This window comes from Bubalus bubalis, chromosome 21, assembly GCF_019923935.1.
Source record: "Bubalus bubalis isolate 160015118507 breed Murrah chromosome 21, NDDB_SH_1, whole genome shotgun sequence".
In the NCBI taxonomy this organism is placed as follows: Eukaryota; Metazoa; Chordata; class Mammalia; order Artiodactyla; family Bovidae; genus Bubalus; species Bubalus bubalis.
Genome location: NC_059177.1, coordinates 51,074,563 through 51,101,158, shown reverse-complemented (window position 1 = coordinate 51,101,158; position 26,596 = coordinate 51,074,563). Strand labels below are relative to the sequence as shown.

Sequence of the window (26,596 nt, the reverse complement as noted above, 5' to 3'; positions counted from 1 at the left end):
GAACAGAGCAGAAACAGCTCTCTTGGGGGCTGCCCAGGCTGGAACCACATGAAGGATGGCACTGGCATGGCTGCTGTGGGCTCCAGGGCTGGGTAGGAGTGCTAGCAGATGGTGTGGCCAAGATGCCCACTCGGCCCAGAAGACACCCTCCCATCAAGCGCCCTACCTCCTGGGACCTTGACCACAGAGCCAATAACCGCCAACAGACCAAAGACTGGTGGCCACCTAAGGTCCCAAGATTGGCTCCAGGATGCCCGACATCACAATGTCCCATCAATTAGCTGCTGCCAGTGGCACAGGAGCTGGACCCAAGATTAGGCACACCTGCTGTCCAACTCTGACTAAACCTACGTGAGGGCAGGGAAAGACCTGTGTCAAGAGTCAAGTGCAGTTCTCTGCATAAGGGTGCTGGGATGGACCCATTTAAGGTTATGCCTGTGGGTCCTTGGTTAGTGGACTGAGGACTTAGCCAAGAGGCTATGGTGACTTCAGGGCCCATGGGGTGGGGGCAGTGGCAAGGGGGACACTGCTGGACCAGGGTGGAGGTTGTGGTACGTTGGAAGCTTCCGAGGGTTGGGAGGGGGGCTGGCTGCCGGCCCCCTATCCCTGGCAAGAACGACAGCAGCACTGTTACAATTAACAAAAAGATTTGTATTAGAACATTTACACTCAGGGAAGAAAGAGGTATCTGCATCATCAAATGTGGAATGTCGAAGAAACAGTTAAAATAAATAAAGACTCCGAGCGCGGCTGGGGCTGGCTCAGGCTGGGACTCCCAGAGGCCTCTGCGCATCAGCTCCAGGCTGCAGGGCCACCGCCTGGCCATACTGGCCGCCTCCCCGACGCAGCACAGCTGTGCCCGGGACACACAGAGTCTCTCAGGTGCTGGTGCAGCCAGAGCTCACTCCCCGCTCTCCTCACTTATCTCTGTGACAATGTCTATCAGGCTCTGGAGCCCAAAGATATAGCCAGCATCCTGGCCTTCGTGGACCACACTGTCCTCACCATATAGCCTGCACGTGGTGTGCGCGAAATCGATCATGCGCACGTCCACCGAGCTGGTGCCGAGGGGCTTGTAGGCATAGGCGCCGGCTGACTCGTCAGCAGACTCCTCCGACAGGTCCTCCAAGTCCTCCGCGTCTGAGTCCAGGGCCACTTCAGGCCGCTCCTTGCCGTCATAGATGATCAGCAGGGAGCTTGAGTAGAAGCGGTAGGATTCTTGTCGCTCCAGCACGCCCTTGAGTTCAGTCAGCTTCCTGAGCACCGGGCCCAGGAGCTCCCGGCGCAGGTACCGGCCATTGTGGAAAAACTGGAAAAGTGCCTCTTTGAAGCCCTGTACGGACAGCTTCCGTCCGTGGTACTTGTTCATGAACATGAGCTGCCCACTGCCTGCCTGGTACACCTGTGGGAGGGAGACCAGCAGGTCAGGGACCGACAGGCATCTCTGGCAGAGATGGCCCAGCCCCAGGAGAGTGGCAGCAAGACGACAGCCCTGGACCCGATCCTTCAACTCGTTCAGTATACCAGTCACACAAGGCCCTGTCCTTGCCAGTCAACACCCCTACAGCCCTCTGACTTGGGCGCCGTCGCCAGCCCTCTGTTTAGTGTGTGGCTTGGTGGAGAGTGCCCAATGTCTCCCCTTTCCTCTCTCTCCGGTCCATAGCTTCTGGACTCAGCCAGTTCGGCCAGCCCCAGAGAGCATTACCCACGCACACAGGCTTTCCTTCCTCACCAGAGAGCAACAGGATCAGTCCAATCTGGAATCTTTTGAGAAAATGGGGCTCTGCCATGGTGGGAGAGTGGCAGCTCCCGGCTGCCCAGCCAGCCCACGCCCACCATGTGCCGACACTACTCTCACCTGCATGCCGCACACGCGCACACCGATGACTGCCGACGTGCTCTGCTGGCACTTGCGGATCTGGTTAGCTGCCTTCTCCTCTGAAGCATCGTCACCATGCTGGCGTGTCCCCATTTTGAGGTCCAGGACACAAGGCACCTCATAACAGGAAGTCAGGTTCTCCAGTAAGATAAATTCTGAGTGGTTAAGGATAAGGCCCCTCTAAAGAAAAGGTGCTGCCCCATGGCACTCCCAGGGTGCAGGGCCTACACATGGCGTCCCAGAAATCCTGCTCTACCTCCCAGGCGGGTGGCCCAGGGCTGACCAGAAGGCTAAAGGGAACCTGCAATTCTGGCCAGGGAACTGGCGTGAGAGAAGCATGGGAGACACACACACCATTTCCTGACTCAGCAAGATGTGGACCACAGTCCAACAACAACCTGTCCTAAATCAGACACAGAACATTAGGAAGTTCTGTAATCCCAGTCTTAAACAAGAACTAGAAATGTCACTTAGGAACTCATCAAGTTTTCTCTTTTCAAATAAATATGTATTTCCCAGATGGGGGCACTGAAAAGGCAGAGAAACAATGACCAGATGTATGAGTTCCCCTGGGGCTTCCCAGGTGGCACTAGTGGTAAAGAACTTGCCTGCCAAGTCAGGAGACATAAGAGACGCCGGTTCAATCCCTGCATCAGGAAGGTCCCCTGGAAAAGGGCATGGCAATCCACTCCAGTATTCTTGCCTGGAGAATCCCATGGACAGAGGGGCCTGGCGGGCTCTGATCCACAGAGTTGCAAAGAGTCAGACACGACTGAAGCGACTTAGCACAATGCCCAGACCAGCTCCTACAGAGGGGACTGGTGAACCGTGGGCCCCTGCTCACTGTTTTACAGCTGATAAGTTAGGAACAAGTGGTTCTTATAAATCAATTTTTTCTTTTTCTGGTCACATGGCCTGCGGGATCTTAGTTCCTTGGCTAGGGATTGAACCCAGGCCCTCGGCAGTGAGAGCATGGCATCCTAACCACTGGACCACCAGGGAATTTTCAGTTTTTGCATTTTTAAGAGGTCAAAAAGTGTATATAATATTACATGACACATGAAAACGGAATGAAATTCAAGTCTCAGCAACCATAACTAGGAGTTTATCTGGAATACAGCCACGTTCATTTACATCATCTATGGCTGCTTTCATGCTACAGATGACAGAGCTATGATAGTGTATGGCCTGCAAAGTCTAATATATTTACTATCTGGCCCTTTACTGAAAAAGCTTGCAACCCCTGCTTTAAAGGAATGACTGAATGCACATCTGGAGTATGAAACATACCTGACCCTGTACCATCTCTGCATTCCAGAAAAGGAAGGCAGCTGCACAGACAACTGGGCTTGTGTAAAAATGACTCAGGAGCCTAGTTTTTTACAAGTTTTTTACAACACTCGCCACGCATAGGACAATTTGAGCATCAGAAATAACTGCAATGAACTGAAACACGTCAAGTATGTTTAGGGAATTCCCTGGCAGTCCAGCGGTTAGGACTTTCTACTTCCACTGCAGGGGGTACAGGTTTGATCCCTGGTCGGGGAACTAAGATCCCACATGCCGCATTCAAAAACTTAAATTCATGGGTTCATGATGATGCGGAAAACCTCACTGGTTACCTTTGGAGGATGTTAAGAAACCATCTCGTTATTTCAAATAGTAAACTAAGGAAAATAAACATTTAACCTGCCTTTCCTATTTGAACTATACTTCATGATAAGCACTTAGTTGATGAGGAAAAGCTTCTCTTTCAGCAGGATTCCAGCTCATGAATGAAAAAGGAATGACAAAAAACCACCTACTTAAAAAATTGATGTAAGGCAATGGCAATACAAAAGAGAAGGACAATGAAACTCCGCTTCCCAATCAACGGGTAAATACCATTTCTGAAGTAGTCTTGCCCTGACTCCCTCAAACTGCCCCTGAATCTAATCAAGCCTGTAGATCAAATTATCAACTTAATGGAAACAGAGGGGAAACAGTAATGTGTAAAAGACACCACAGGATGTAATCAGTAAAAACCAGAGGGTGGGTAACTCTAGAAGACCCAGTTTCTCTGACAAGAAATTTCCAAGAAGAAAAAAACAGAAACGTATTTTACAAGACTTAAACGTTTCAACTGAATGCAACATGTGAACATCATTTGGACCCGCATTCAAGCAAACCATAAATAAAACATTTATGAGACAATTAGGAAAATGGGAAAACAGATATTTGACAGTAACGAATTACTGTCCACTTTCAAGGAGTAACGATTGTGTTTTAAAATATCTTTATCTTTTAGAGATATACGCTGAAGTGTATACAGATGAATTATCTGACACTTGCTTCACAGCGAGTTCAACTGGGGGTGCTGGGTATAGAGAGACAGGAGACTGACATGAGCGGGTTAACCAGATGCTGGAACTGGGTGACGGTACCATTAGGTTCAGTGCGTTCTCTATAGTATGCATCCAGGTTCCCTGATTGAAAAAAAGAAAGGAGCCTTTCCCTTGTGATTTCTTCATGTGGCAGCCTGGTAAACCAGACTGAAAGATCAGTCCAACCCCACCGCAGACCCTGGCATTTAAGCTCTACTTGGGGACTTCTGCAAGTGTGTGAAAACATAAACCAGCTCCTTGCATTCCAGGGTAAAGCACCCCGAATGCAAGTTGGCCCCTCCATGAGGTGACCCTCACCCCTAGGAACCCATCCAACTTCCTCCCCAGCACGTGCATTCCCAGACCAGCGCTCAGCCCAGAGGGAAGTGATGTCTGCCCAGTTATCACACAGGGTGTCCTGGCACAACCATGACTTTAAAAAATCCAATTTCTCTCTCCAAGCCTGAAGGGTCTCCTCCCTTGTGCTCCCCTCTCCCCAATGCAGAGATGCCCTGTGAGCAAAGGATACTGTACTGGTTCCGGTGTTTCGCATTCTCCTTCATTCTCTGTAACTGTTGCTGGTGACACTTCATGCTCCAAGGGTTGTAGTGTTTAAGCTGAGAACTTACATTCCCCTTTTTCTCTACACTGTAGTACAAAACTTCCGATTTCTTCAGCCACTCAAATTCTTCTTCTAACTTATGGCTATAAAGAGACAAGAAGCTGATAAATCATAACATCTCATCAGAAGTCAGGGGCAAAGAGGCATGAAGGAACTTTCTGCAATGATAGGAAGTTTGATGCTCTGATGTGGTGGCTGTTTCAGTGGACACATTAAACATTTCAAATGGGTACATTTTACTGTAGTATACCACACCTCAAGACAGTTGATTTAATAAAAAAATTAAGGGGTTAGCTTGTTGCTTTAGGAAAACCTAAGATGCAAGGACAGCCTCTCCCTCCAGCCCACACCCCACAAGGCAGCCTTCCCTGCTCCCACCTTCTAGGCAGTACCACCCCCTGGCCTCGAGTACATCCAAGTTCCCTAACTCAGGACGCTGGAGACAGAGGCTGAAGTGAAATTCCATGAGAATAAGTCAATCCACTTGGCTACACTAAAAAAAAAAGTATCTTTGGCTGCTCCGTGGGCTTTCCTCTGGTTGTGACAACTGCGCTCCAGCCGCAGCTCACAGGCGCCCCCTTGCGGCGGCTCCTCCTGCTGCGGTGCTGGCTCCAGGGCGAGCAGGCTCAGCAGTTGTGGGCCACTCGGTTCAGCTGCTCCGAGGCCTGTGGGATCTTCCCAGACCAGGGATTGAACCTGTGGCTCCTTCACTGGCAGGCAGATTCTTTATCACGAGCCACCAGGGAAGTCCTTAGCTACGTTTTTAATACATATGCATACACAGTTTATCTTTTCATAAGCTCTGTCAAGGTGTGCCACTTGGGAGGGCTCTGCCTAGGGGGATCCCCCAGATGCATCCATTTTGTCTCCCACTATCAGTGAACACCTGCGGTAACGGGATGGCTTCTGTCTGGGTCACTGCTACATTCCCAGATGCCACGCGGGGCCTGGCACAGGACAGCTGCAGGAGGAATGAGTGACTCAAACTCTCTTACAGCTGCCACGACAGTTGTTTCACCCAAAATGGCACAATCTAACTCAGAGTCAAGCAAAGAGAAGCCGGGGACGCCACGTGGGAACCGACCCGAGTGACACGGCACCTACTGAGTCCATTATGTGAGCCCTCAGCCCCGGGGCACTGGGCTGTAACTGAGACCCCTCCCCTCCTACCGCGTCCAGTCCCCTCTCAAGTCTATACCCACCTCTTCACTTTTTCCTCTTTCCGGTGTTGCCGTACCCAGTCCTTAGAGGTCTTGTCTGTTTCTAGAACGTGATGCTTTTTGTTTGTCCACCTGAGCAGCTTACTTTTTGGTTCACAGTCTGAATTATCTACACTGTCCACAGTTCCGTGGTCCCCTTTTACTGGATATGCTATTAAACACAAGTTCCTGTCTTCGTCTTCTTCGAAGCTCACGGATACCACACCTAGAAGGAGGGTGAACACGGAGGACTTTCAGTTCCACGGGAACATGTGTTACAAATAACATGATTGGAACATTTGTTTTTTTCTTACCCTGTTCCTTAGTCTCTATGTTGCCAGAGGCCCCAAACTCATCTGCAAACCTAACAAATATCAAAACAGCTAGAAAAGATGACACCATACAAGACAAGCGATTAGGGAGCAAACATGGCCGAGAGTCTTCCTCTATGATTCACTCAACGAGGCAAGAGCCAAAGAATTACAAGACACATTTTTCCATCATTGAAAATGTTTATTAATTTTTATGTAATTCTTCTAATCCTGAGAGAGACATGAGGACATTTGCTTTTTAAATCTTGTGGGATTTTTTTACTACCTTAAACAGAATCTCCGACGGCCTTGAGGCTTGCTTTAAAGCAGAGCCTAAACAGAGATTTGCCTGAGGGGTAAGAAGTGTCCGAGGGTAAGGGAAGACTGGGCAAGCAGAACAAAATAAAGGAGCAAACAAAACAAAGCACACAGCACAAGACACCCGGCAAAGGCTTCTTGCGGCGCCCCCACACGGTGGGCACCCAAGCCTTTCGTCCTTCTCAAATATATTCCTTTATTGGTCTTTGCAGTCTCATGTCACAAGAGAACAAGATGAACACAAGGCAAACGGGGTTGGGCTGGGAACACAGACGCGTAGTGGCCTTGAAAGCAGCTCTCCCCGAGTCTCTAGAACCTGCCATGTGTAATGAGACAGTCTTTGAGGAGGGGGCTGTCGGGTGGGAGGGTTTCAGCAGGTGCCGACGAGTGCCTTAAAACCGACTGGCTGAACACCTTTCCTCCCAGGCCTCTCTGGCCTGGGATCACTCAATTTGCTCAGTTCTTGCTGCCTGCCCGCTTGCTCGCTCGCTGCAAGGGAATGCGTGCTTAGAGAGACGACGCTTCTGAGGTGGTACCCGGCTCTGGGCGCAGAGGAGCTGGGGTGGGGAATTCAGGGGACCACACTTTCCTGTGGTGGGAAAGAACCAGGGAAAAAATGGGGGCAAGGGCAGCCAGCTAACAAGGGACCTTTCGCTCTGTCCTGGAAAAAACAATAGAGAGGACCAAGTGAGGGCCCCAACTCCCCCACCCCCACCAAAGCACCATGCATGTTCAGAGTACAGACGGAGGCGACTGTAACATTCTATCCTCAAAGAATATGTTTCGACAGTCCCAGAAGAACCCAAGTTGTTCAAGAGTCTTTTGCCTAAGCAGGCAATGCAGCTTTACAATTAATTTCCTTAAAGGATTCTTCTTTGATTTACAAAGGATCCCCCCTCCCCAGGAAAGACCACACCATGCTGATTCCCCCCATTAGAAAAAGGGAGAGAGTCACCATATGTGAATCAAAGAGTTGCCGTAATATAGCAATTTCGGGGACATTCCGTAATAGCAAAGGGCTTCAACTAATCAGCACAAGCCTCCCACTCCTGCGCTCCAACTGACTCAACCCTGCTCCCAGCCTACCTAATCACCAGGGCTTCTGGTTTCCTGGAGGACAAAAAGCAGGCGGCAAGTATTCTGGGTAAAATCCTCTCAAAGTCTTCCCCGATGTCCCCTCATGGGGGACTATAGGTTACCGTGATCAAGAGACACCTGAACATAAAACACAACTACACTTCCACCAAAAATAAAACAAACCCACAAAACAGAATTGAGCAATCTTACCAGGGCTTGTAAACTGAGGGTGTGAGGTGCTGGGCGGAGGGCCAAGAGGAGGAGGAGGGAAAACACAGAGCGGGTGGGAGGGGTGAGGGCTCCAAGGGTGGCTGCCCGGACCTCCTCTGGCCGCGGCGCCTCACGTGTCCTCGCCAGGCGCTGGCGACCCCTAAGGCAGCTGCGGGCTCACCTTTGTACTGGGGAGTGAATTTGCGCATCTCAGCTGGGAGAGTCTCGTAGAACTGGTGCTCCCTGGGGACCAGGGGCTTGCACAGGGTCGTCTCGTTGAAGCGGAGCACACACGAGTGCCCCCCGACCTGGTGGACAAAGGGCTCCAGCAGGATGCCCTTGTCGCGGGGCTCCACGTCCATGGCCCTGAAGGCTGGGCTCATCCTCCAGGTGCGGGCAGCAGGGAGAAGGGGGGGCAGCGGGGTCCAGCGGCCAGCGCGTCCTCCGTCTGTCGTCTGTCCGTGCGTCCGTCTCCCTGGCCTCAGCTTCGCGGTCGTGTGGGCCAGGACGCTCTGCGGAGAGTGACAACGGAGTTGTTAACAGCCGGGCACCGCCTTAGAGGCGCTGGCCGTCCTCTTCGAGAAGAAAAGACAAAACAGCCTGAGCTCCCGCGGAGTCCCGCCCACGCCGCCCACTCGGCCCCGCCCCGGTCCCGCCCACTCCCGCAGAAACAAACAGCCGCCGTTGTCCCGGGAGGGGCCGGATGCCGGGCGGGGCCGGATGCCGACTCGCAGGGACTGGCTGCGAAGCCCAAACAGCTCCAATCTCCCCCACCAGGCCTTAGAAAGCCACTACCACGAAGCCACGAGGAGGTGAAATCACAATTTTAAACCTAATAGTCGCATTAAATCGTACCATTTTCTACTACAATTGTTAGATTTAAGAGTAATTGACATCCAAGGCTCTCCGTTAATTAATATATTTTAATAGACTTTATATTTTACAGCAGTTTTAGGTTCATGGCAAAACTAAGAAAATACAGAGGTTTCCCACATACCCATCTGCCGCACACATGCATAGACAGCCTTCTCCATTATTAATATCCTCCATCAGAGTGGTACACTGGTTACAGATAATGATGAATCTATACTAACACAGCATGGTTTACATGGTGGTAACAGGGTTCCCTATTGGTCGTTATTTATGTTTTTATAAAATGCATTTAAAGGGAAACCTGCTTATGCACCTAGTAAGATTACCCACCATCCGCCCCCAACAGGTGTGCGCACTGCCCCTGCTCAAGGCCAAAAACAAGGCCCATTAACCTTATTAGCAGTGGAGCTTGGGCCCAGCTTTAATGATTAACCTCTGTATCTAAAAACAACAGATCACGGCTGGCTAACTCTTTTAAAAAAGATACACAGTGTTCTAGGTCACAGACTATTTTTACTGGTTCTCTCCCTATCTCCAAAAGCTGGGGCACACCTTTAAACCAAAGCTGCATTCTTGGGGCCCTTGTCCACTGAGGTCCAGGAACTTCAGATCCCCAAGCACACTGGATCTCAGAAAGCACACCTCCACACGTTAGTGAACCGTTTCAGGGTATGCCATGTTCATTCTGTTTTCCGTCTAGAATTTACAGACTGAGTACACAGGTGCTACTAGCAATACTAACGGGGGGCTTGGGCTATGCTTCAGTATCTGTAAGGGGTTCTTGCTGGGAACTCCTCCAATTCCCACGACTCCAAATGAGTCGGTGGTGGTGGTGAGAATGGGTCGGATGGAGGTTTGCCCACTGTCCTCTAAGGTGGGTAAAGCACCCACTCTGTGCTAGGCTCACTGCAGGGACTTAATTTGATCCTCCCGATACTTTCTATGAGACATTATTCTCCCTGTCAGAAACAAGGAAGTTGGTTCGGGGAGCTGAGGAAACTCATCCAGGGCTAGAGCCAAGAAGCCGGAGTTTCCAAACAAACTTCAATTTGTTGTCTGTCCCTCCACAGCTGCCTCTGGGGCCCAGGGTCTCTGGCACATGTGCTTCCGCACTCAGACGTACCTGGGGCACTTAGCTTGTCCTGTGATGGTGTTTTCACCATATTTTTATATTTTCTATTTATAAAGCAGCCTCTTTCAAAGAGTTTAGTTGGTGTTACTCTTTTCTTTCAGAGAGAACTGACAGTGGGCTCCCTCCCACTGGACTCAGGGATTAAAAATCAATACGCTTTCCTACATGCAAAGAGCAGAAAGTCAAAGGTTCTGATTTCTCACACCCGGCACTACCTTCTCATTACAGCAGCCCTCAGGAGGGCAGGTGCTGAGAAGCGTCCCAAGACACAACACAGGCGATCAGCTAAACGGACGAGTACCTTCCAGCCATTCCAGACTCTCGACAGAAGGTGGAGCTCTGAGATGCGTGGCCACACAAGCCCTTTAGCTTTATAGAGAGCTGTTCACACCAGTTTTTCAGTAATGAAAAAGACCTCTGGAGTAAGAGCCAACCCCAAAGGAAAGCTACTGATTCATGATCGGTCTGCCAGTACCCAAGAAAGAACTAGGTACCATAATTATTAAATTATGAAAGCACAAGATGTTCTTCATCGGCCAGGCTTTAGAAACACAGTTCAAACCTTTCACAAATGTGAAAACTCCTTTTGTTGCCACAGCAATGCTAACACCAAATGCCTAACACCCTTTCTAATAACTCTGTTCAAGATTCCTTAAATGTATTCAATTAAAAAAAAAAATCTCTCTCCAGGCATCTCTCTTACTCCAGTGAAAAATCCCAAACAGTAACTGGCCCTTCATGAAAGCTCTCTGGAGTATGGTTCATGGGTGTGGCTGGAGGCTGAAAAGCCCAGTGAGGGTCTCCACCTTCTCCCAGGTCTCCCATGTGTTCATTAGTGGCTGGAACCTTGGTATGGAACCTTGCCACCCTCCCTCCAGCACCCAACTCTGGCACTTCGCAGAACACTGCTCCCTGGAGAAGAATCATCACCTTACACAGAGGCAAGAAAACTAAGGCCCTTTCCCGCCTGTGCCAAGTCTGATGATGGAGGAAACTCCTAAATGGCAGAATTGGGGAGAAAACTGATCCTGTAGTTAGATGGAACCAGATTCTAGCCCCAGTTCTGCCATTTCATTGCTTGGAGAAAGACTCCCAAGTCACTGGCTCCCTTTGGGTTCCAGTTTTCTGGTCTGTAAGGTGGGAAGGAAAGACCTGAGGTAGACATCTACTCTGAGGGCTTCCCTTTGTGCTCAGTCAGTAAAGAATCTGCCTGCAGTGCAGGAGATGTGGGTTCAACCCCTGGGTCAGGAAGATCCCCTGGAGAAGGAAATGGCAACCCACTCCAGTATTCTTGCCTGGAAAATTCTATGGACAGAGGAGCCTGGTGGGCTGCTGTCCATAGGTCGCACAGAGTTGGACACGACTGAAGTGCCTTAGGATGCATGCATGCATTGAAGAAGGAAATGGCAACCCACTCCAGTATTCTTGCCTGGAGAATCCCAGGGGCAGAGGAGCCTGGTGGACCGCTGTCTATGGGGTCGCATATAGTTGGACAAGACTGAAGCGACTTAGCATGCATGCATGCATTGGAGAAGGAAATGGCAACCCACTCCAGTATTCTTGCCTGGAGAATCCCAGGGGCAGAGGAGCCTGGTGGGCTGCTGTCTATGGGGTCACACAGAGTCGGACACGACTGAAGCGACTTAGCAGCAGCAGCAGCATATCTCTAGTGGCTTCAGCCTGGTCAGAAGAAAAATGCCCCAAGAACCTGCTGCATTTCACGGCTAATCTTTTCCCACGTGTGGTTTGAGCAGGTGGGCCTCTTAAAGGTTTTTCAACATCTGAGTCGTCTAAGGCCTGGTTTCCCAGGAATCCTAAAACATTAATGGTTGCTAAGAAGTCCATGTGATGGACCCTGAACCTAGTGTGAAAGGGAATAATCGGAAAATACTGACTTCACGTTTAGCATCTGTTTTAGCTTTCCACATTGCCTCACATTTGTCCACGAAACTATCAATCGGTGAGAAATGCAGAACATGATTCATCCTAGGACATGACACATATTTCCCCCACAGCTCATGCCCCTAAGCCTGTTTAAGGTTCTGCTGGAAACAATGCCTTAATAGTTGTATCCTTTAAAATACTGAAAATAAAACAACTAAGATCCTTGGGCCCTTAGCTCACACATCTAGAATTTGGTTAACGTGGGAGGCTACAGACGGGATCTGCTGGGGCCACTTACTCTGCCTCAAGAAAAGCCCCAGGGTTGAGCAGTCACAGGGGACAGCAACAAAACAACCTTTACCAGCTGAACCTCCTCCATGAGCCTCAGAGCCAGTGCCCACATCCATTCACAACCCATGACTATACCACCAGGGTCAGTCAATGTAATTCTCAAACACTGTTGGTAGGAAAAAAGAAGTACAGCCACCATGGAAAACAGTTTGGCAGTTTCGTATGAAGTTAAACATATACTTATTACATGACTCAGTAATCCTACTCATAGGTACTGACCTAAGAGAAATGAAAACAAATGTCCACATAAGCACACTGTACTTGAATGTTCACAGTGGCACTAGTCACAATAACTAAAAGGTGGGGAAAATCCCAGTGTCCATCAAATGGGGGAATGAATAAACCAACTGTGATGTATCCATATAATGGAATATTATTCAGCAATAAAAGGAATGTACTGATATACACAACAAAGATTAATCACAACAACAAAGATTAATCCCAAAAACGTTATGATTAACTGGAAAAAAGCCAATTACAAAAGAATGTCTGCTGTATGATTCCATTTACATGACATTCAAGATAAAGCAATAGCAGAAAGTACGTAAGTAGTTGCCAGGGGGCAGAGGGTAGGGAACCAGGACTGACTGCAAAGAGGCCCAAGAGAACATTCAGGGGTAATGAAAATGTTCTATGCTGTGACTGGACAGTGATTATATGGCTGCATAAATTTGTCAAAACTCATCAAATTAGAGATTTAATGTCAATGAATCTTACTGTATATAAATTATATTTCAATAAAGAGCTTGAATTTTTCCTTATACTTTTTTAATTTACAAAAATTTCAGAACAAGTACAAATTAAAACAATCAGAAAGATTGTAGTTAAAAGATCCTATCAGCTGACAAATAGTTTCTACATGCAAACACACTGGCTGGAATTCACCCCCTATTACCCTCCTGTCTATTCTAACTGGGCTCACTTGCCTCCACTGAGCATCTTGAGTCACTCATGCAAGCAAGGTAAGCCTGGGTCGCCATCCTGGTCAAAGTAAGGGCTTTGCCCTTTCTGTGAGAGCGCTCCCTGACGGTAGAGACTTTCAGGGACAGCCATGTTCTCTCTTAAATCCATGACACCCACTGCTAATCCTGAAGCCATCTGCTCACCTTCAAAGCCTAGTTTTTAGCAGGCTTTTACTCTTAATACTAAGAGTGGAGAAGGAAATGGCAACTCACTCCAGTCTTCTTGCCTGGAGCATCCCATGGACAGAGGAGCCCAGCAAGCTACAGTCCATAGAGTCACAAAGAGTTGGACTGGATTGAGCACACATACCCATTTAGCGCGGGCGGCTGCGACCGCATGGACGTGAGTCTGAGTGAACTCCGGGAGTTGGTGATGGACAGGGAGGCCTGGCATACTGCGATTCATGGGGTCAAAAAGAGTCGGACACGACTGAGCGACTGAACTGAACTGAGCACGCACACACGGCTAATACTAGGAGACCTATACCAGTTGCATAGTTATCTTTTTTAATTCTTGCAAAGTCAAAGCAAAAGCATCCTTTACACACAAATAAGCAGAAGAGACACAAAATGGTCCAATAAGCCTTCCAGTAAAACACCCATCACGAAAGGTCAACAGAAATCTGCTTCAATTATCCTGGCTTTCTTGTTATTTCTCAAACATGCCTGATACACACTTACCTCAGGGCCTCTGTTCTTGCCATTCCCTCTGCATGGTACACTCTTTCCCAGATATCCCTCTGGCCCACTCTCTTACCTCCTTCAGCTCTCTATCCAAACATTACCTCTTTAATGAAGTCTTCCTTAGCCACCCCATCTGAAGGTGCCATATCTCCCCATCCGCATGCCTTACACAACTCAGCTTTATCTTCTCCTCAGCACTTATCACCATCTAACATGCTGTATATGTTTTATTTGTCCTGTTCATTTTCTGTCTCCTCCACCCTGCCCCTACCAGAAAACCAAGTCCATAAAGTTGGAGATTCGTGACTGCTCTGTTTACTGCTCAATCTCCATAGCCCAGAAGAGCACCAGCACAGAGTCAGCACCCCATAGGAGGTGCCTCAAATCACCTCTGCGTCGTGAGTATCTGCTGCACACAGATCAACAGAGATCTCGAAAGGCACCCGCTGCAATGATCCAAACCCACCCCAATCATACAGGGAGTACCACCATTAAATAGCCACACCCTTCACCAAATGCATTCTCGGCATCGACTAGGTGTTAATTTTGTATTTATAATCTCCCACTGTATTAAGTCTGCATTAACCGGGGCGTGTAAATGAAGGGCCCTGCACCTGAACACTCATCTGGGACCTGCTGCTGTGGAACCGTTTCATGTCAACAGAGCCTAAGCTCTTAATCTAATAAGAGCCAATCTCTTGGAAAATTCTCTCTGTAGAAAATCAGGCAAAAGCATGGTCACTGAAGAATAAAACTTTAAAATGTGGATACAAGAAGATTAAAATCCTCTCGCCATTTACAAATATACTAATTAGCATTCAGAAATTCTGCGTTAGCATTGAGCTGACATCCCAAAGACCCAGCTTTCAGGTTGCTAAGTTATCACTTAAAAAAGTAACACTGACTCACAGGGGTCATGGCTGTTCATCTCCTTCCAAGGCCCTGGAGTCACTGCATAAAAAAAAATATTAAATTTTTAACCACAGGATCGCCAGGGAAATCCCTATGTGACCTTTTTATAGAAAAATTACGACACTGCTGTCATAAAATGAGGCGGTCAGCACAGTGCCCTGAAAGGCAGGGGCAAAGTACTATAGTATTAGCACTGCCCTAGAGGTCCAGTTGTTAAGACTCCACACTTCCACTCAGGGGGCATGGGTTCGATCCCTGTTCAGGGAACTAAGATCCCACGTGCCACTCACCACAGGAGAAAAAAAAAAGTATTGTAGTACCGATTTTTTAAATGTATGACTTTTTTTTGGTTTCCTTCTTTCAATCCAAATTTACTTTCTTACCTTACTGGTGTTTTTTTCTTTTATTAGCGTATCATTGATTTACAACGTTAGGTTAGTTCCAGATGTACAGCATAGTGAATCAATTCTACATATAGACATATCCACTCTTTTTTAGATTCTTTTACCACATAGACCATTACAGGTTACTATGTAGAGTTCCCTGTGCTATACAGCAGGTCCTTATTACTAACTATCTTATATACAGTAGTGTATATATATATGGCAATCCCAATCTCCCAGTTTATCCCTCCCCTCTTACCCGTGGTAACTCTAAGTTTGTTTTCTTCATCTGTAACCCTATTTCTGTTTTGCAGGTAAGTTCATTTTCTTATTTACAGTTTTCATAACTGTAAATTCTTTTGTTTAAAGATGGATGATACTTATATGTTTATATAAATCAATTACATATATTTATGTTACATTATATAAACCTCAGCCACCAGAAAAGCTGGATCTGCCCTGTACTAAGTGGTAAGATCATTATTCCCTTCTCTTTAGTTTCCTGAATGCTTCAAACTTCTTGAAATGTTTTCAAACTCGGAGCATGTCTATTATCTTTATAACTGAGACTGAAAACATTAGGAGGAAGAACAAAAGAATTCACTATGACCGAAACAGAAAAATACAGATGGCTGCTCAGCTCTCGAAGGTTATGAACTCATCCACAAAGACACTGATGCCACCCACACTGCAAGCTCACAGCTCTACTCCACAATGGAGACACTGGGAGACCAACGACATGTAAACAAGTGAGGATAATAATCCCAATAATCCTGCCCCCAGAGTGTGTACAAGGTGCTGAAAGGTCAGAGGAGGAAGTGACCAACTCAACCTTCAGTGACGATGGGATACAACCATGCCAGAGACAAGAGCTACTGTTTACCAAGCCCTTAGTCTGTTCTGTAACTCCTCCCCTCCTCCCACAGCCTTCTGGAGTAAATACTGCGATCACTCCCCTACACACGGCTGCACTGAGGCACCAGACCACCTAGGCCTCATCATGGAAAACAAGATGTTCTCTGAGATGAACGAGGTCACCCTCATGTCACAGCAAGCAGTGGCTCCACCAAAGAACACAGCAGGGCTGGAGAGACAACACAGAAGCCCTGCAACTGACCTGACACAGATGCCTGGGGTCCAACACCAGGTGTTCATTTCCCCCCGCATTAGCATCTTCTTCTAGTTTTAATAAAGGAGAAACTACAAGTTGTAAGTGTATTTCATGATAGTCACAACAATGCAGATCCTTCCACCAATTCTGAGGAACAAATAAAACAGCAGATTCTGTTCCAAAAATGCAGACAAACTTTTCCATAAGGCGAACAGCAGCCTCCCAGAGGATTCTCTGAGGATCACACTGGTCGATCTCTTTGCCTCATCAGACCAGATTTCTGGAATGAGACTTGAGGGCCGCAAGATGGAGGGGGGACAAGGAGAAGGAACTTGCCGCCAACCCAGAAATACGTTTATCAGTTACAATGCTTGAATGACAGAGTTTGAGCAATTTAAAAAGTTTTTCAAACTAAAACTGGAGCACTGCTCCTTCAAGAAAATCTAAATTGTTGATTCTAAGTTATCACATGTCCCCTTTACCAGAATATCAAATCTACTTATAAATAGAGATCAGTCCTGGGTGTTCATTGGAAGGACTGATGCTGAAGCTGAAACTCCAATACTTTGGCCACCTCATGCTAAGAGTTGACTCATTGGAAAAGACCCTGATGCTGGGAGGGATTGGGGGCAGGAGGAGAAGGGGACGACAGAGGATGAGATGGCTGGATGGCATCACCGACTCGGACATGAGTTTGGGTGAACTCCGGGAGTTGGTGATGGACAGGGAGGCCTGGCGTGCTGCGATTCATGGGGTCGCTAAGAGTCAGACATGACTGAGAGACTGGACTGAACTGAACTGAACCTAAATGTATTCCATACACAGACCAAGAATTCTAAGTCCTCCTTAAAAAGCCTGTTACCGCTCTTCAAGGGCCATTTTCCATCTGGCACCTCTTCCTCCTTGATGCAACTGCAACTCCTACCACTGTGTAGGCAACATACCCAACAGGAACAACAGAAGTGATGCTTGAAGACTGGCCAAAACTGATCTTGATCTATGGGGGACTTTCCTACCCTGACTCATGGTTCTCTCTTGTGCCAGTAAAGCAACAGTCCATTAGCTTCAGGCAAGATCATATGCTCCCTGCCTGCGGTCAGTGTTTACCCTGCTCATTTCTCAGCAGTTCCCAAACCAGATGACACGTGAACCCATTCTCTGAAACAAATGGTGCCAAAAATGATTCAGTCCTCATGGGCAGCCACAGAACCCAAGCAGCCCCAACCTGCGCAGGCCAGCGCAATGAGTGCTATGCCTGCCGGTGGAGGAACCAAGGCATGCCCTGCGCTATACCAGATCCCGTGCTCGGAGGGCAGTTTCCTCCGGGTCTCACAATACCTCGTTCAGGTGAACGCTCCCCTCAAGGGTATGCAAAGCGTCCCATGCTAACAGGACCAATACAGCAGCTTTGGACGTCCCTGGTGGTCCACTGATTAAGAACCTGCCTGCCTATGCAGGTGGCCCGAGTTCGACCCCTGATCTGGGAAGATTTCACACGCCGAGGGGCAGCTAACTCTTACTGAGTAAGTGGGAGTCCTCAACCTCCAATCTCCCATGTGGAAAATGGCAAAATGGTAAAGGGCTACAGCCTCCCTGGTCACAAGGCAACGGTCTCTGGAAGATACCACCACAGCTGACAGCAGGGTCAGCTGGGCAGCGCTGACTTCCTCTCTCCAGTTCTGGTGGGACACAGTGCAGTGGTGTCCTTTCAAACAAGCCAGGGTGCGAGGCCTCTCGGGAAGGTGGATGGGTCAGCGGGGAGGGGGCAACACGGCGGGTGGGGGATACAGGGTTTTTTTTGGGATGAGTCACATGAGATGTGAACTGTATCTTAATAAAGCTATTATTTTAAAATATCAACACAAAAAAGGGCGGCACTGCAGGGGTCACAACCAGCTTGGAGAAAGGTTCCAGTGACAATGTCAACACTGAGAGGAGTGGAAAGTATTTAAGAGGAGAGCACCTCCAATTGTGGCCACGGTAATGGCAGAAATGCACACAGGCAACTCAGAGAACCAATTCATGACCAATCAGTGAAGCTGCTCAGTTGTGTCCGACTCTGTGATCCCACAGACTGTAGCCTACCAGGCTCCTCCATCCACGGAATTTTCCAGGCAAGAGTACTGGAATGGGTTGCCATTTCCTGTGTGGATAAAAAGCGTAACTTCTAAAGGAAGTTATTTATTTATAAAGAGATAATAACTAAACACGTATGTGCAATTAAAAATAAATATTAGAAGAAACCCAACTTTCAATACCTCTCTGTAAGTCTGCACACTTAAATTGTACCAAAAAACTCTTTTACAAATCTTCTCCCTGACATATTGGGCCTGTCTGATGCTTGGGTATAAACGGTGCTTCACGTACTCTCATGTCTCTATCTGTACACCAGGCACGGTAACTTTAAGGAGGTGCCATGAGATGGGAACACAATGAAAAATCCAGCCTCTTGCCTCGTTTACGGGTGGGTAATGCACTCCTCAAACGTGAGCTGTCCTCTGTCCACTGTCCCAGTTCCTACAGAAAGTCCAGCGGGAGATGGAGGTCAGAGGATGGACTTGACAGTGTAAGTGGATAAGGGCGTATTAAGCCTGCCCTGGTGGAGGCGGAGGGTGAAGAAAGGGGTGACAGGTAAAGGAACAGAGCGCCAAAGCACATCCTGTTCACTTCTTACAAAAGAGACTTTTAAACTGGTTACAAGTGTGATAAAATGACCACCATTGTTAGCTTGGGGTCTCTTCATCCTGTCGATTTTCTTCAGTGCACTTTTCTATTCTTTCCAGAAACAGGATCAGGCTATATACGTTGTTTTGCCTTTCTTCCCGCCAGTAAAATCAGCTTTATTTTTCTCACCTAATGTTTAAAAAATACTGATAAAATACACACAATATAAAATTTACCTTTTTAACTATTTTGGGGTAGACAGTTCTCTGGCGTTAAGTACATTCACAATGTTGTACAATAATCACCACCATCTCCAGAACTTTTTCATCATCTCAAACTGAAACTCTATACATGTTAAGTAGTAACTTCCCACTCTGCCAAGCACTGCCCCCTGGAAACCACCATTCAACTTTCTGTCTCTATGATTTTGAGTAAAATTATTCAACATTTGTCTTCTGTTTTGCCACTTTTTCCCCCCAACTAAACTATATGGCTTAGACAGCCTGCTACATCTATCTATACATGATTCCTTTTAAAGGCTGTGTAATAGTCACACAAAATCGTAATGTATTTATCTACTTCCCTACCGACACTATTTCCAACTTTGAAATTACAATAATAATGCAGTGAGCATGCCTGTATCTGTCTTTGCATACCTGTGAAGTATTTCTGTAAGAAAAAGTCCTAGAAGTAGAACTGCCACTGGGACAGAGCATAGATTTTAAAAGATTGCACCTATTCTTTACTCTGACCTGACCCACAAGGTATGTGAGCTACTGCATCCTGGAGCACTAGGGTAACATTTTATATCAGGAAAGTTAACCAGGCAGAAGAGACAAGGAAAAACGTGGCTTCAGAGAGGTCCAGCCGGTCACTACTACAGTGACATGAGTGGAGGGTGGGGGCAGCAGGAACCAGCATTTGCCGGGAGCCTTCTCCGTCTGCATTCTTACCTAAGGAACAAAGGAAGAGATACCAATCTTCTTCATATTTATTAGAAGCTCATGTGTAAAAGGGGTTCGAAAGAAATCCTTAAGCTTTTAAAGAAAAACTGAGTGCCTTAGAAAACTCTCTCACGCTTCTCTGTCATGTTTCATACCACAGAAATATTTCAGGTAACTTTGTAAGCTTATGAATTTAGTATCTGGTTACTGGAAGATGTCAAAACTAAAGGTAAAATAGAAGGAGCCAACACACCCTCCCAGTCCCAAGTTTGGGAGTTCCCTGGAGGGAGGATATGACAGTAGGAAGAGCCGCCCCCCAACAAACAGGGCTGTGACCCCCAGGAGGCCATCAGGACTGCAACCAAGCTGATCTCTCCATCATCTCACCACCTGGGCTTCCTCCTCTTATGAGTCTCTCTGCATCTGTTTGTCCCAAGAGGGCAGGTGAGAAAACATCCTGACAGCCCCCAGGCTCCAGGACCACTAAGACATCAGAACTGCCATCTCCAGACACCTGTCTCACCTGGAGTGACCTCATTATCGTCTTCTCCCCTACTCAGTGGCACACATGGCAGGGCACAAGGCCTCCTGTCTTCTCCACTGCACCCACAGAGCCCAGCCCACACAGGGGAATTAAGGAGGGAGGGGAGAAGATAGAGAAGGATCTGGTGGAGGGTGAGGTGTAGCACGCTGTAGCCCCCCTAAACCCTTGAGGGGGCAGCTGACCCGGGAGAAAATCTGAGACAACTGTAGGCCTCTGTCCTGAAAATGCATACCCTCCCTGAACTCTGCATAAGATGTGTGGAGCTGGCGAGCACAGACCCTCTCTTCAGAACCCCTAATACATGGAATCAAATTACAGGAATGAGTCAGATACTAAGTCTTCAAAACAAGTCAGAACAAGGATGTTTTGTTCATGAAGTCAGATACAACTGAGAAGATGTGCGTTGACCTGCCAACAATTAAATATAAGGGATGATCAAGCCATCAAGAAGAAATGTACCGCAGGTAATTGGTAAGGTGGGCGTGAAGCCTAAGTGAACCTAACTTGAAAACAGATTTGGAAATTAGCTGCAAAGGAAAGAGCAGATGGCACTCGAAGTAACATGCAAAGAAAGAAGAGCTCTGGGTCAAGATGCCTGTAAATGAACAGCCTGTGGGCAGAGGGTGCAACACTAGTGAGAGGAGGAGGTCTGTGAGGAGACAAGGAGCAAAATCCCTACATTCTCCTGGAGGCCAAGGGTAAGACTCACTGTTCCACATGGAAAATTTGGACCATATGACACAGAGGGAGGAGGAGGGTCTTACACTGTGTGGCCCTACAGGTCCCTGACAGTCCTCAAGAGTTCACGGTTCGGGGCTCACTTTTGATTGAGTCCTGGCTACTCCATCACAACTTCTTCACTAAAAAGATATACAGGTGTTGTGACCCCTTCAAATGTGGCCACCATTGTCAAAAGGTCTCAAACGCAGGGTGTGATCAGTTAAGGCCAGAATGTGGGAACCCCTACAAGATAAATGACAGTTGTTTCAACAGATTAATTACAAAACAGAGTGACCATATACGTATCTCCGGGAGTTGGTGATGGACAGGGAGGCTTGGTGTGCTGCGATTCATGGGGTCGCAGAGTCGGAAACGACTGAGCGACTGAACTTAACTGATATACGTATCTAAGAGACACTTCATCAGATGCAATTGCAGACTTTATTTGGATCCTAGTTTGAACAAACTATTAAAAAAAAACAAAAAAAAAAAAACAATGAAACAATCAGGGCCATCTGACCATGACTAAATATTTGAGAAAAATCAAGAAATTATGGCATCACCAACTCAAGGGACATGAGTTCAAGCAAACTCCAGGAGATAGTAAAGGAGAGGGAAGCCTGGTGTGCTGCAGTTCATGGGATGGCAAATAGTTGGACGTGACTCTGTAAGTGAACAACAACAAACAAAAGGCCTACTGGTGTAGAAACTGTGGGTAGCCCCTTGTCTTGGTGATATGCCATGAAATACTTATGGATATTATAGTTTGGGGACAGGCCTCCTAAAATTTCAACTTTTTTTTTAAGGGGAGGGGAGGAAGGCAGAGTGTAAAGATCGGATAAAAGATCGGATAGGAGTTCCTAACTGCAGAGGCTGGTGATGGATGGATGGTTAACAGACCTAAACCACCTTATCCATCATTTTCGGAGACTCTTTTCCTTCAAATTCTGAGGATTCTGAGGTAAACACTTAACTCAATTTTGGGGGAAAAGGCTTCTTCCTTGCTACCAGAATATACTGCAAACACTAGAACTGCTTATTGCTAGTTGGTATGCAAATAAGCAAAAATATAATTTATTTAAAAAACAAAAATATGCTTTAAAATGTAATCACATGAAAGCAATCATTTACTATACAAAAATGTGTTCAATGTCTTTAAGGTGATTACCCCACGAGGTAAAATAACTTCACTTCAAGGAAAAATTCATCCCCAGCGCATCCTTTTGAGCCAAACAATGGAAAATTTTCACCTCAGCAAGCTGGCCTTGGGGAGGCTCAGTCTTAGCCCTGTTGCCTAGCGACGGGTGACATCTTCAGTGCTTACAGAAGTCTCTGGCACCCCTCTGAAAAAAAGACTGGCTACAGTTCATCAGTCAGTAGTCGTGCCTTCCTCAGACCTTCCACTGCTCAGACAGATATAGGGCTGGTGGATGTCACCTGCAAAGCCTTGAGACGAAAAGAAGTTTATTACATCTGCTAAACTGGCTTTTACAACTGTATCAACCCCAGTCCTAGCTCTCATCTGACTGATTCCTAACAATTCCTGCGAATTCTACTCTAAAGTCTAAAGTTACAAAGCAGGTAAACCAAGTAGAATACCAGCTAACCATTCAACTTTTTCCTCCAGAAAAAAATACCAAGTGATCAACTGGTTTATTACGTCAACATGATAACATATTCATTACGCCAATTTGATAAAAGTATATATCTTGCTCAGGTTTCTAATTTTGGTAGTGGTTAAAGTTAAAACAATAACAATACCAGCCTGAAACTTATCTTTAAATCCTAAACACCACGTTACAGGATGAAATTACACAAACTCCACAAGAGCAATCTATGTAAATAAGCATTTTAGTTCACTTAAAATGTTACCCTGCTAAAAATGCAAATACAGCAAATAATTAAATACTAGAATTCATGAAAACTACTGTAATCATGGTGCTTTATACAAAGTATCATAAAACTTGTGATCTGCAACATTTTTTGTTATCACTTTTCAGAACTTCCACTGCTTAAAACTATTCTTTCACATGATTATATCTTATTCTTGTTCTAGGTACATTTCACTACCAAAATGTTTCATTCCAAGCAGTGATTAGTTTTACTTCCCCAGTATCTAAGAGCACTAGATTTTACTGGTTTCTACATTTTCTTTTCACAACATTTGGACTCATTTTTCTGCAATTCGGCTATAAGAAATTGAATAAAATCCAAAAACGAAACTAATCACTTGGACGCAAGAGACAAAATGCAGTCTGCAATCAACCCAACGTGAAAGATCTGCACGCTCCATCCATGGTGAAGCTTATCACTATGAAGAAGACGTCCTCGGATCCATTTTAGGGCTTTGGGGGATAAGACGGTTAGGTTTGCAAATACCCCCCTCTCCTCCCGCTGACACCAGCTGACAAACCCAACTGACATTCAACACTCAAAATGGCTGCACAGCTGCCAGCCTCAGGTAACCGTACCTGAGGCACTGAGTTCTCCAGAAGACTCAGGGAGACCCCCATCAATAACCCGAGATATTGGACGCCAATGTCCTGGGGAGACCTCCCTCAACGACCCAGAGATCTTGCCCTCTTACAAAGAGCGGAGACTCCAATGACCAACAGAGACCCCGTATCACCAAAATATTCGGGAGACCCCCCCCCCCGTCAATGACCAGGGAAGATTCTGCCTCTCAAAATCAGGGGAGATCTTCTCTCCCCAGTAACCTGAAGAAATAATGCCTCTCTCAAGTGACCGGGGGAAATCTGGCCCCACAGGGACCCTGAGAGATCTCTCTTACACCCTTAACCGGGGAAGAACCCCTCCCACAAAACCTGGGGACACCCCTAATGACCAGAGACTTCGCTCCCTAAAGACCCAGAGAAACCCTCTTCCAAAGTCCCCGGGGCGGCAGGGCCGTAGGCCGAGGAAAGGTGGCATTACCTGCTGCCTCAGCCCGGTCCCTCGGAGCTTCCTTCCTATTGTTTCTCTCCCAGCAAGATGGCGGCCGCCGCGCCGAGCCCCGCCCCCTGCGTCTCACTCCCTGAGCCCCTCACTATTGGCTCGCACCGGGAGCCCAGCTCGCGGACTGGGCGGCCCAAAAAGCGCTGTTGCTAGGGCGCCCGGATTCGCTGTAGCCGCTTCCGGAAGGGGCGGAGAATGGGCGGAGTTAGGGAGAGGGTTGGACTCTTGTCTGCCTTCAAGGGAGAGGGTGGCCAAGGAGGTCAGGGTGGGTGGACAGATGGGCTTCGAACCCATGGGTGTAATAAGGGATGCCAGGGATACAGATGGATGAGCCAACTGTATCATTTTTCCTAGGACCGAGGAGTTTCCTGGGATGCAGGACTTCACATCGAGAGTGTGTGCAGCAACTTGGGAAGTTGGTCACCCTAGTAGATGGATGGACAGAGGGCTGGATGAGGTTGGATAGAAAGATAGACAAAAGAGTGGCTGTAGACGGGAGATAAAGGGCAGTTGTATGCATAGGCGGACAGATGACTGGATGTAGATGGAAGGACAAATGACTGGGTAATAGAGGGGTGAACAGAGGAAGGGCTGTTTAGTCCCTTTGTGGACTGGTGGGTGAGCCAGGGTTCAACCCAGGTTCCACCAAGCTCCACCCTTCAGTGCTTGTCTGAAGCTTGTTTGTCCTATGCCCTGTTGTTGGCCAGAAGGGCTCCCACCTGAGTGAATGTCAATGTGGCTGTCAAAGGCAAGGCAGGACAAGGATGCTACTGAGAGTGGGTAGGGCCTCCTACCTGTTCTCTGCTCTTAAGAAAAAAAAAAAAAAAAAATCAAAATCACCTGTGCTGGGAGCTCACAGAAGTGTGGATTCATGAACATACCCATTCATCCAACAAGTATTTATGGAGCACCTACGCGCCATACTGGAAATACAGCAGTGAGTGAACAAAAGCAGTAGGGGAAAAAAAGAAAAAGCCTGCCCTTATGATGACAGGCTGGAAAGATTTCCTGTGACCAGCTGATCTCTCCTCTCTTTGAAGCACCTTCCCTGTGTGGCTCCCAGGGCTCCATGCTTCTGGTTTCCTCTGCCGTCAGTGGTTTCTCGTCTGCATCTTCTCTCTGTCTACACTATTGCTCTCATAATCTTACCCAGGGTCATGACTTCAAATCCCACCTACATGTCAATCAGTCCCAAAGGTGTATGTCCAGTCAGACCTTTTCTGAGTGCCAGACTCAATCAATGTCCAGCTGTGGACTAGGCATCTCACTCTGACTTTCCTCTTGGCATCTCAAACTCAACTTGTGCCACCCTAGCTCCAGCTCATCCCCCAAAGCTACTCTACCCCAGCTCCACCAGCGCAAGTGATGGCAGCTCTCTCCTTCCTACTGCTCAGGCCAGTCACCTCAGAGTACATGTTGATGACTTTCTTTCCCACTTAGATTCAATGCATCAGAAAGTTTCCATAGAATCATCTACCCACAATGAAACCACTTCTTACCAGGTCCATGGCTTCCACCTAGTTCAAGGCACCACCATCTCTCCCCAGGACAATGTCTCAGTCATGTCCCAGTTTCTTCCTGCTGCCCTTGCCACCTTCAGTTTGTTCTTCTCACACCAGCCTGCTGCTGCTGCTTCTGCTAAGTCGCTTCAGTCGTGTCCGACTCTGTGCGACCCCATAGACGGCAGCCCACCAGGCTCCCCCGTCCCTGGGATTCTCCAGGCAAGAACACTGGAGTGGGTTTGCCATTTCCTTCTCCAATGCATGAAAGTGAAAAGTGAAAGAGTCAGTCATATCTGACTCTTAGCAACCCCATGGACTGCAACCTACCAGGCTCCTCCGCCCATGGGATTTTCCCGCCAAGAGTACTGGACTGGGTTTCCATTGCCTTCTCCGCCTCTCGTCAGCCTATGTATATATAAATCAGAACCTCTCCTACCCTGCTCAGAAGCCTGCAGTAGCAACTCCCTCAAAGAAAAGCCAGAGTGGAAGGGGCAACATTGTTCCCTATCACCTCTGCCAGCATCTCCTTTGTTTGCCTCTGGCACCATGGCTCACCTCCTAAAATTTCTAACATCTCACATTCTGTGCACTCTGGTGGCTCAGATGAAAATCTGTTTTGCTCACAGATGTATCCTGTCCCTTCCTCTGCCCACCCAATCTCCCATTCCAGTGCTCCTATGTGTGGGGAGGAGGCTGGACAGGGCGAGGTCTCCCTGGAGGCCATTCAGTTTTAATTCACTCTTCCATTCCTTCCATAAGTGCTTAATGCAGGCTTCCCCAGGTTAGACACTGGGTACCTGGCAAGAATGGACACAGCAGAAATTCAAATGACTTACCAAATCCTCATCCTCTCTTTAGTTAATGCAATGACTGTAAATATATAAAACTACTACATAGTTTTCTTGAAAACTATTACAAAGAGAAGAGAAAATGTTAAGGTGATAAATATAAGAAAATATAATTAAAATAAGAGCATTTACTAAAAATAAGCAAGAA

At 47.3% G+C, this 26,596-nt stretch overlaps 1 protein-coding gene across 4 annotated transcripts; it reads right to left on the bottom strand.

Moving 5' to 3' along the window:
- Window positions 1–630: 630 nt before the first annotated feature.
- IP6K2 (inositol hexakisphosphate kinase 2) lies at window positions 631–24,233 on the bottom strand. 4 transcript variants are annotated; one of them, XM_006065145.4, is made up of 6 exons: window positions 24,078–24,233; window positions 8,161–8,491; window positions 6,067–6,289; window positions 4,772–4,947; window positions 1,859–2,034; window positions 631–1,402 (listed from the first exon to the last, which is right to left on the bottom strand). In XM_006065145.4, exons 2-6 carry the CDS (start codon window positions 8,360–8,362, stop codon window positions 902–904), a joined length of 1,278 nt encoding a protein of 425 aa, XP_006065207.1. In that variant the 5' UTR covers window positions 8,363–8,491; window positions 24,078–24,233; the 3' UTR covers window positions 631–901. The 4 variants fall into 4 exon arrangements, 2 of the variants coding, with proteins under 2 accessions (XP_006065207.1, XP_044790150.1); XM_044934215.2 differs by lacking the exon at window positions 24,078–24,233 and having other exon boundaries at window positions 8,161–8,606; XR_006547507.2 differs by lacking the exons at window positions 631–1,402; window positions 1,859–2,034; window positions 4,772–4,947; window positions 6,067–6,289; window positions 24,078–24,233 and adding an exon at window positions 7,147–7,281 and having other exon boundaries at window positions 7,779–8,413.
- Between the last annotated feature and the right edge of the window lie 2,363 nt (window positions 24,234–26,596).